Genomic DNA, 11,541 nt, shown 5'->3' with positions numbered 1-11,541 from the left:
CCATGTGACAGTAACGAGGAACTTAGCAAGGCGCAATATGAGATGTGACAACTACTGCCCAAGATGTGGAGAACTAGAAGAATCTGTAACCCATGCTATTTTCGAGTGTCCGCCAGCTCTGCAAGTTTGGTCCTTATCATAAACTCCATCGAGCCCAAATATATTTCCAGTGCCAAGCGTTTACGCAAATATGGATTACCTATTCTGGAGGAAAAATAGCATTATCGAGCCAGAACAAGACATGGATCCTTATCCCTGGATAATCTGGTACATTTGGAAGGCTAGGAATGACAAACTTTTCAAGGGGATAGATAGAAATCCTTTGGAGCTAGTTCGACATGCAGAAAGTGAATGTCAAGCTTGGTATGATGCGAACAAAGTGGTTCAACTAGTGGTACAAGATATCAGTACTGAGGAACCCAAGTCATAAGCTTGGGTAATATTTGCTTATTAGATGGATCTTGGACAGCCTCCGCTCGCTTTAGTGGATGTGGATGGGTCTGGATGGACAGTGGAGGAAACATTCAACTTATGGGGACGAGAAATTTCACTAGACGCGTATCAGCCTTGCATTCAGAAGTAGAAGCGTTGTGGTGGGCAATGAAGAACATGCTTCAACATTCAACTTGTCAGAGCTTTGGGACAGACTGTAAGGAGTTGATAGCAATGATGAAGGAACCTCATGCCTGGCCAAGCTTTGCGACGGAATTAGAAAGGATAGAGACGCTGCAGATATGCTTCCCGGATTTCAACATCGTTCATGTTCCACGAGCGCGTAATCAGAATTCAGACTTTTTAGCTAAGACTGCTAGATCTTTCCATAGGGAGTTACATTTTATTGGTTGTTCTATTCCGGTCTTGTTACCCAGGCCACCTCAAGCTTGAGTAATAGAATGGCCGTTTGACGTTAAAAAAAAAAAAATCAATATCGTAAAGGGTTTCAAAACAGAATGTAGGAGCTTGATTTTAAGACGAAAGAAAAACTCTTAGAGGTTAGAACTCACATATCGACATAGTATATTCGGTATTAGAATATAGAAACATCATAATCTATTACCAGTTTTAAGAAAGTTATATGTATTGTATTTTGGAGTTTCATCAAAAAATGATAGCCAACATAATTAAACTCTATATGAATCGACTATAGAAAGAAAAAAAAAATATAAAAACATTAGTGTCTATCACCAAAATATTATTTTAGGTGATACATTTTAGGGATTACCAAATATATATATTATTTTAGGTTACATGCAGTGTTTTGAAACCCGACCTAGATCCGCAGTTGAACCGGTAAATCCGGTGACCCGAATATAATCCGGTTTGGATTTTATGGAAAACTCATTATTTAAAAACATAGTAAAACCCACAAAAAACCACTAAAACCTGAAACTCGGCAACCGGTTGAACCACTGGTTAAACCAATAAATAACTTTTCTATTTATTTTTTAGACTTCTTAATTATGTTATTAAATTTTTTTTATTCAAATTCAAAAGTGAGATTTTCAGATTTTACTAACATTTTTTTTCTACTGCCGGATGTCGACTATGTATCTCTTTCTTTTCTTTTTGATTATAATTTTTCGTGAATCTTATTTACATTATTTAATTTGTGATTTATTTGTGATTTTTCAAGATTCTGATGAAGATCGATCCCATTTGAAAAAATGAAGTGAACGATGATAAAGAGAACCAAAATTAATTGTTGTAATTTGGTCCTTATTAGTTTATTTTTGTTATCGATAATCTATTATTACGGTTTAATATTTAACCATTTTCGATTTAAAGTTTAATTTTACTATTCACATTTCACATTTAAATACTTATGGATTTCAAGTCTTGAAATTATTTATTAGATGTCATAACGTCTAACTTGTTACAAAAATTGTTAAATAATCTGAATTATATTTTGACATTTTGTATGTTAAATAAAAATAAAAAATAAGAAAAGTTAAGTGTTTTCTAAATATTCTTAAAACATAGAATATGCACTATATTTTTAATAGCTAATATGTTATTATTTAGGGAAAATTAATTAATTTATTGATCTGCGGTTCGTCCGCGGTCGACCCAGCAATCCGATGACCCGGTAAGTCATCTGGTCCAGTGTCAGGGTCAGTGGTTACAGGTGATACATTTTGAAGTTTCTTAAGAAATGTGTGATAGCAAACACATATTCTTAATACTTATTCAAAGTGGATTATAAAAATTGAAGTAGAAAATTTAATATGTTGTGTATATATCACAATTCGTACCAGAGCAAAATCTAAGATGTATCGTCCCATTATCCCATAAGTACTATGTGTAAAGTGTAGGACAAATTTTTTTTTTCTTTTTGAAAAGGAGCTTACATGTGTAGGACATATTTTATCAAGAATTAAACAAGAACAATTGGACCATTGACCTTAGTCTGTTTCTCCTACCATCCTCTTAGTTACCACCGCTCCGCTGGAAAATCTCAACGCTCTTGGTAAAGCATCCAGCGATAGAATGACCTAAAACCCCAGCTCTTGTGTAAGATACAACACGGAATATGTACTCCTTGCAAGGCTCAAGGTCAGAAAACAATATCCTCATCCTCTGTGCTTCTCCTCTACTCAAATCAGTGTCAAACTGATCGTCCTCAGGCGTCTCTCCTTTCTTGTCACACCATAACCTATAACCCTTCACACCACGTTCTTCAGCACTAGAATGCTCAATCAAACGAAGGATCACTTGTCTAGGCGCAACATCTATAAAATCAAACCTGCATGCAGCAGGAACCAAACCTGCAAGACAAAACTTATATCATCATTCCCCCTTTCAGACAACATATAACAAAGATATCTCCAAATACAAACCTCTGGCTACACTGGTTGACCAATACTCTGCCCTTCTGATAGCAAAACTGCTGAGCTCTTGCACCTGCATTGCTACAGGAAGCCGACTAACAATGCCCAGGTTATTTCTCGCAGAAGGCCCGTCAATAGGACCAACTTCAACTTCCAGCTTAGACTTAGCATCTTTAACAATCTCATGTAGCTCAGAAAAACGACTAGTCCCATCGAGAAGCCTGTAACTCAACTCTATCCTGTAACATAGAACATCTATCCTTCGTGCATCCTTTGCTGCCACAAGCTGCTTCTTCCAACATCTTCAAAGAGGAAAAAAAAAACACATTGGATCTATATCAGAACTCTGTTATATATAATATGTCTCCTCAAAAGAAGAAAACTTACCCAAGAATGTCAGAAACTTTGCCGCAAGAGTAGCAACAGAAATATCCATCAAGCTTCATCAGGTTCCCAGTAGCATTAACCCAGACAATGTCTTTTCGAAACGCACACTCGACATGGCACGACAGGCCACAGAACTCGACGTCGTTTGGTTTCTCGGACTCACAAACCAACCAAAGGGTTGGGTCGTTGGTCTTATCGAAAGCATGGCACACGCAACAAGAACACCACTTGCAATAAGAATCATCTAAAGGCACGTTAGCTCTACAAGACGGGTTCTTACAGATCCATGAGTTAGTAATATCACCGTCGGCTTCTTGTTGCTGCTTCTTGCGGGAATGCGAGATCTTCCTTTTCGTATCCATTTTGCGAAATGAAAGTGTTGTTGTGGTTCTTGGTTCTTATCTCTGTTATATAATAGGGTTCCCATAGTTGTTCTCATGACCGACCACCTCAAAAACATTGAACTTGTACATCACAGTTAATACTAGAGCCAAAGTCTAGATCTTTGGTCCTATTATCCCCCATAAAATTTATTGATTTTCTACCTAAATAAGAATTTCCGAGATTTTATACTAATTTTAGGCATTTTGATGATCTTTTCATATTCATTTATTTTTGACTCTTTGAAATAATTTGTCAATATTCATCACAATCATTTAATAGGAGTCATCATGTTTTGTTTTTGGTGATTTTAGATGGTCAAAACAAATTTTAGAAGGATTTGAATTAAAATTTATGCGCAATTAAAAACCACTATAGAATCAATTCATTCAGGAGAGCTTCAAAGCCAGATGAAAGACTATTTATTTTGGGCTTTTTGCAGAATTGACCTATAACTTAAAGTCAAACACAAAACTAACCTCCTTTTTTTTTGAAAATTGGTTTTGCCCTATTCACCCCACAAGTTCATATAATTTACGAAAATGCCATCAATTTTTTTTTTCTTTTTTTTTCCGAAAATGACATTTTTACTCTCTCACCCTCATCATCTTCAAGTAATTACAAGATTGTCATTGTCATCAATACCACAACCACCATGAACAACCAATTTGAAGCTCTTAATGCTCCCAAAATCGATTTACCCTTCTTCTTTTTCCATCATTGTGAACTAAACACAACATATCTCTCACTTTCTCTGCACAATGAGCTAAAAAACCCAAGATTTTGATTCTAAATTTTTTATGGTTCATAGAGTCATAGAAGCTAACGATTCTGGGTGGGTTACTTTCGTTTGTGATTCTGTGTGCTTGGAGAAGCCTTATGTATGCTAAGGAACTTATCTCACCAATTTAAGGTATGACATCGAGTTTTTTTTCCAGATCTGTTCGTCAGACGACTTACTTGGGAAGTCGTCTGGCTGTAGACAACTTACCTGGAAGTCGTCTGGTCAACGCAGAGGTTATTTTTGCAATTGACTTTGAAATCTGTAACCTGAGACGACTGAAAGTTAAGTCGTCTGTTTTTGTTTGGTTTCAAAAAAATTTCCAAAGAACCTAGACGACTTACATTTCAGTCGTCATAGGTTAGTTTTGCATTTGACTGGATAATTTCAGAAGTTTGACTTCCCCAGACGACTTACATTTCAGTCGTCTGGCGAAAATTAAAATAATAATATTTTTTTAAAAGTAGACGACTTACAGTTAAGTCGTCATAGGTTAGTTTTGCAATTGAAAAAAAAACTTCAAAATTTAATTATACACAGACGACTTATAATTCAGTCGTCCACGAGACGACTTACTTGTAAGTCGTCCAGGATTTTTTTCCGAGATTCTGGTCAAACCTCGTAAATCCTGGACGACTTACATTTCAGTCGTCTCGTGGACGACTGAATTATAAGTCGTCTGTATATAATTAAATCTTGAAGTTTTTTTTTCAATTGCAAAACTAACCTATGACGACTTAACTGTAAGTCGTCTACTTTTAAAAAAATATTATTATTTTAATTTTCACTAGACGACTGAAATGTAAGTCGTCCAGAAAAGTCAAACTTCTGAAATAATCCAGTCAAATGCAAAACTAACCTATGACGACTGAAATGTAAGTCGTCTAGCTTTTTTGGAGTTTTTTTTTAGCCAAACAATAGTAGACGACTTATTTTTCAGTCGTCCGAAATAACAGATTTCAAAGTCAATTGCAAAAATAACCTCTGCGTTGACCAGACGACGTATAGTTTAGTCGTCTGGACAACTTAGATTGAAGTCGTCCGCGTCTTCTCCGCTAGTTTTTAAGTCTTCTACGTTAGTTTTTGAATAACTTGTATTTTTAAGAGTGATAAGTAACTTCAAGATATGTAAAACTCATATTTACAAAATATGTTCTCTCCCTTAGTTTTACTAAATTTGACTAAGTTTTTCAACGCAAACTTATAATAAAATATGATATGCTTTGACTAGTTACTATTGTTTGTTTCCATCTCTTAAGTATTATTGTTATAGACAATAATGATGACTATTGTTATGAGTTGGAAGAAGGGTTAAAATGCTTCTTAAAATGTTGTATCAATATAAAGCTACCAACATTCTTGTTTATTAAGATGAGAAAAAGGCCATTGGAGTTTATTATTGCATATGAGAGATCCAAAGATAAGAAAAAGGCTACTGAAGTCTATTATTTCATTGATTTGTAAATGTGTAAACACATTGTTAGCACATTTAATACATCTTGGAAAACATTATTACTGATTTTACAAAAAATTCACAACTAAAAGAGTAGACATGCAATTCACAAAACAGACCACAAACAAAACTATTATAGATCATTCCTCTACAAAGACAAGCTTGGATTCCACTTGAGTAGACAAGACCACACGACTTTTAAGAAGTCCAGACGACTTCTAAGAAGTCCAGACGACTTCCAGGAAGTTCAGACGACTTTGTCAGAAGACTTTTAGGAAGTTCAGACGACTTCCAGACGACTTTACAGGAAGTCCAGACGACTTTACAGGAAGTCCAGACGACTTTACAGGAAGTCCAGACGACTTTGTCAGAAGACTTCCAAGAAGTCCAGACGACTAACAGGTAAGTCGTCCAAGAAGTCTTCCAGATCTGAAAAACCTGCATATCAACTCCAGATCTGAAAAACCTGCATATCCAAAAACGTTCAAATGGCTTAAAAATAGAAAAATGAGTGGAAGATTAGATAAATCTACCTTTACAGAACACACAAAAATACATATCTAAAATAATAGATCTACCTTTAAATTAGTGGAAGATGAGTACCATCTAATTAAAAACCTGCAAAAAGATAGATTAGTAAGAAAGACATGAGACAAAACTGAAAAATTCATATAAAGTTTGGTGTTTTCAAGTCAAAGAGATTAGAGTGGGTTTGGAGAGTTTTAGTTTGGGAAAAAAGTAAGAACTTTATACAACAAGAAGTTATCAAATGAAGAAAAATCAGACATAAGAACTTACCAAAACGCTCAGATCTATTATGAAAGGGAGACTTCGTCAGAAGACTTCCATGAAAGTCTCCCATGAAGTCCAGACGACTTCCTGGAAGTCCAGACGACTTCCTGGAAGTCCAGACGACTTCCTGGAAGTCCAGACGACTTTGTCAGAAGACTTCCAAGAAGTCCAGACGACTTTGTCAGAAGACTTCCAAGAAGTCCAGACGACTTCCAGACGACTTCCAGACGACTAACAGGTAAGTCGTCCAAGAAGTCTTCCAGATCTGAAAAACCTGCATATCAACTCCAGATCTGAAAAACCTGCATATCCAAAAACGTTCAAATGACTTAAAAATAGAGAAAATGAGTGGAAGATTAGATAAATCTACATTTATAGAACACACAAAAATACATATGTAAAATTAATAGATTTATCTTTAAATTAGTGGAAGATGAGTACCATTTGATTAAAAACCTGCAAAATAGATATATTAGTAAGAAATACATGAGACGAAACTGAAAAATTCATATAAAGTTTGGTGTTTTCAAGTCAAAGAGATTAGAGAGAGGTTGGAGAGTTTTAGAATGATGAACATTACATTTTTGTTGCAGCCATTTGAGAGGAGGAGAGAGAATGTGTAAATTTTTCTTTATATAGGGAGACAAAAAATCCAATTAGGTTAAATATTTTTGACTCAGACGACTTCCTGTACGACTTACATTTCAGTCGTCTGGTGAAGAAATTAAAACAGACGACTTACATGTAAGTCGTCCAGAAGAGTTTAATATTTTTAGCGGGAAATTAAATATTTTTAGCGGGAAACTAAAATAGAAGACTTTCCAGACGACTTACAAGTAAGTCGTCTGGTTTAAATTATTTAAGCGGGAAAATAATTTTTTTAAAAAATTTTAGGCGGGAATATTTGGACGACTTACATGTAAGTCGTCTGTTTTAATTTCTTCACCAGACGACTGAAATGTAAGTCGTCCGAGTAAAATGATCCGGTTAGGTTAAAACGTACATTGGTAAAATTAAAGGTTCGGTACGATGTGGACGACTGAAATATACGTCGTCCGAGTAAATTATTCAACAGACGACTGAAATATAAGTCGTCCACACCCTAAACATAACCCCTAAACTTAATTATCTAATTAAAGACTTCATAAAATCAAATCAAACTTGAAAAGTGTTTACTATACACATAAATAAACACATATAGGTGAAAACTAATTTTTGAAAAAAACATTTTAGTTTTCCAAAATCTAACCCTAACAATACATACAATACTACAACATATGTTTGCCAAACTCCTAAACCAAAGTATTTCATGATTCACTACTTCCACTCATCTATCTTCAAAACAAATCAATTTTATCATATCTTAATTTATATCACTTAAAACTGTTTATAATTACTTGATTTTTATTTTTCACGCATCAAAATATTTTTTTACAAGATTTATAAATTATTTTTAAAATAAACCGGTACCAGACGACTTACACTTCAGTCGTCCAGACGACTTCCAACATCTCAGACGACTCAGACGATTTACTAGGGCTATATTCGTAAAAATCGCTTCTGTTTTTTTGTTTGGTCACAAGGGGCTGAGCTGTAATTTCACTAGACTTTTAGGTTAGTTTTGCATTTGATTCAAGTTTGGGTATAGGTTTGGGGTTAAAATCAAGTTGTGGGTTAGTTTTGGCAAAAACCCCATTTATTTTTGTAGAATTCGTACTTGATATAGTATATTTGGTATTATAATCTTTTATTGAAAATTATTTTAAGAATATGCATCATATTTTAGAGTTTCATCAGAAAGTGATAATGAGATACAAGATGGAACTCTGTTTTAATCAATTACATGATAAAAAATAACAGAATATAGAAAAATTATAATCTACCCATTTTTGGTATGTGTGAGGAGGGCTTGCAAACTAAATGTCTCAATTTGATTTTAACGGCAAAAATAAATTCTGAGAATTCATATTGGATATATTATTTTTGGTATCAGAATACAGAACATCAAAATATATTATTAACAAAATATTATGATTTTCTAACCAAAGTGTAATTTTATATATTTTATACTTATTTGAGCGTTTTATGATTATTTTAAAATTCATTTGAGTTATCTTTGATATAAATGTAAATAGTCATTATAATCATTTGCTAGTAGTAACCATCAAGATAATAGGTGGTTTTGGATGATTAAAACAAAGTTTAACAAATTTTCATCAAAATCTATGACTGATAATAAAACCACCACATATTAATTCAATGATGAGAGCTAGTTTCCGTTCTTCATTTCCGTCTTCTCGAATCAAAGAAAGAGCTCGCGTAAAAGTTTTGTATAAATGCATCTTATGATGTTCTGATCGTACATGGCGATGTGTGAATATGATGAATATATATTTGTACATGTAAGACAAAATATACAATTAATTAAACAGAAAATATTTTATTAGAAAAAGTTAGTTGTTTACAAAACTGGAACAAAAACAAATTATAGAATCCTAAAAATACAAGAAATCTTTTAATGAAAAATGTTAAAGGAAACCTAATTCTAAAACAAGTAATTTTTTTAAAAGCCTAAATAAAATTTTAAAAGTAATCTTATTGTTTTTTTTCTTATATTTTACTAAGTTTTCTTTTTAATAGAAAATTTTCTGTTTAAAAAATTACAAACAAAAAAATAACTTCAAATTTTCACCGGATAAGATTGTGATATGTGTCTATAAAAAAGCTAAAATTGTGAAATGTGTCAATAAGATTCTAAGTTATGTGAAAATTACTTTTTGTAATCTAAAATCTTAACTAAACGAGTTTTGTAAAATAATTTTTCCTATTTAAAATTCTAACCAAGAAATTTTTTTTTTTTAATCCTGACCAAAGAGAATTGTAAAAGCTTAGTTAATAGTAATTTTTCTATTTAAGAATTTAATGATAAACATGATACTTAAAGTTAATTAACAAATAAAATTGTAAGAGTATTAGTGATAGTAGGGATTTTACCGCGCTACTCGCGGTTTGTTTGTCTATAAAATTCATATAATTTTAATATTAAATATAACTTAAACCTTAGAGTTTAATAAAAATTAAGTTTGTTTTTTTGTTTATATTATATCATTTTTTGAAAGATTAGATTTTCTGTTTGAAGTATCATTGAATTATATTTTTAATATATATATTATATGTAAACATATTAAATGTTTCTATTAATCTTTTAGTAATCATGTGTAAATATTTCTTACAATTTAAAATACTCTACATTTAAAATATAAATGTTTTCTAATATATTATGTACATTATATATTTTCTTATAGATCATCTGTTTTATTTTTAAATTATTATTTGAAGTATAGGTAAATAACCTAAATAACCTTTATTTCATATAAATATATAATTTTGAATATTTAAATCTGAAAATTTTGATGACCAATAAAAATGATTCAGTAATTCTTTAAGTTTTGAAGCCATAATCTATTTTAATATTAAAATTTATTTGGTATTTATTATTTTGTAAATAATTATTTGTTATAAAAATGTGAAATCTGTAGTAGATTTAAATATGAATGATTCAATGTTTAGTTACTACATAAAAGTATTTTGGATAGATTGAATTACACATATGCAGATATATTAGTTATTGGTAATATTTCTATCATGGAATATTTTTTGTATCTTACAGTAGAAACATATTTCCACTATTCTTAAGCTTAAGAAAGTGTTGGAGTAGCGAGATGTAATTTTTAATTTTTTCAATTTTTTTGTAAGAACTTCTCAATGCATTAATTGGTGATGTTCTAACCTAAATTAATCTTTACACAAATTTAAACGATTAAAAAATCTAACAGTATATTGATAGACTGGAGGTAACAATTAAAAAAAAAAACTCTTTGTAATGAGATTTACTGAGTGTAATCTAAAGCTCTAAACAACTTATTAAATTCATACTTTCATCTTATAATTTTGTAATTAGAATATATTTAAGCTTATTTCTATTTTCTATTGATAGATATGATTTTTAAGAATTTTAACACTTTTAAGATTTAATTTGTTTCTCCATGTTAGTTAAATTTTATTAAATTTTAATATTTAATTAACATATTATATGTTAATTTTCAAAAACTTAACCTAGATATTCAGTTAGTCATTTTATACTGATTTTAACCCTTTTTGGTTTTGAGAAATTGATTTTAATTTTATTTTGACATAATTATTTTTTGAAGGTTTTACATTTAAGAAACTTTTATGTTAGTGAAACTTTGATGTTTAGATTCCAAACAAAAAAAAAGTCTAAATATCAAAATGTAAATGTTTTTAAGTTCATTTTGTTTTAGAAGACATGGAAGCTCTAATGTTTTTAAAATGTAATTACAAAGCTGACGGCTTAGCTAAATCATCGGTGGCTCTGAAAAGTCTCCTCTACGACATTTCGGTGTTGAGTCGAAATTTTTCCTCTATCTCCTTTACTTTTACTCCTCGTGTGAACAATGTAGTTGCTGATGGCTTAGCTAAATAAGCCCTGTCTTCTCTTTGTAACCCCTCCTTCATGGAATAACTCTGTTGTTTGAATTATATAATGAAGTTTTGCCCAAAAAAAAAAAAAATTACAAAGCTGACTAAACATAACCAATAGGTTTTTTAAATATATTTGTGGTTAACTATGAATGCATTAGGACGTTTTTTCTGGAAACAAAGAACGAAAATATAGTGCTTCGGACATTGCTCTGATAAACAAACGAATTAAATTATATTTCCTAGAATATCATAGACCAAATACGAAAACAGTCCCAGTGTTTTCTTGGCCGAACATGTCATAATAATAATAAGTGACCATGCGAGGAATATATCTGTATCATCTATGCATGAACATGTCGAACATTGTAGTAATCGAACACTGTAATAGTCGTACTAATGAGGGAAAGGGTGTCAAA

General features: G+C 31.7%; 1 protein-coding gene across 1 annotated transcript; it reads right to left on the bottom strand.

Annotated features, from left to right (window-relative positions):
* LOC106417296 (VIN3-like protein 1) lies at positions 1 to 4,152 on the bottom strand. The gene is made up of 3 exons (XM_013858122.3): positions 3,216 to 4,152; positions 2,838 to 3,130; positions 1 to 2,765 (listed from the first exon to the last, which is right to left on the bottom strand). Exons 1-3 carry the CDS (start codon positions 3,575 to 3,577, stop codon positions 2,428 to 2,430), a joined length of 993 nt encoding a protein of 330 aa, XP_013713576.1. The 5' UTR covers positions 3,578 to 4,152; the 3' UTR covers positions 1 to 2,427.
* Between the last annotated feature and the right edge of the window lie 7,389 nt (positions 4,153 to 11,541).

The sequence above is a fragment of the Brassica napus genome, chromosome C7 (genome assembly GCF_020379485.1).
Source record: "Brassica napus cultivar Da-Ae chromosome C7, Da-Ae, whole genome shotgun sequence".
In the NCBI taxonomy this organism is placed as follows: domain Eukaryota; kingdom Viridiplantae; phylum Streptophyta; class Magnoliopsida; order Brassicales; family Brassicaceae; genus Brassica; species Brassica napus.
The sequence above is the reverse complement of the archived record's forward strand: the minus strand, read 5'-3'. Positions and strand labels throughout refer to the sequence as shown.

Excerpts from the sequence above, each read along its gene's own strand:
- LOC106417296 (XM_013858122.3), bottom strand. The coding sequence starts at position 3,577 with ATGGATACGAAAAGGAAGATCTCGCATTCCCGCAAGAAGCAGCAACAA. Across the intron at positions 3,131-3,215 it reads AAAGTTTCTGACATTCTTGG|ATGTTGGAAGAAGCAGCTTG; the intron begins GTAAGTTTTCTT and ends TCCTCTTTGAAG. Across the intron at positions 2,766-2,837 it reads GTCAACCAGTGTAGCCAGAG|GTTTGGTTCCTGCTGCATGC; the intron begins GTTTGTATTTGG and ends TTTGTCTTGCAG.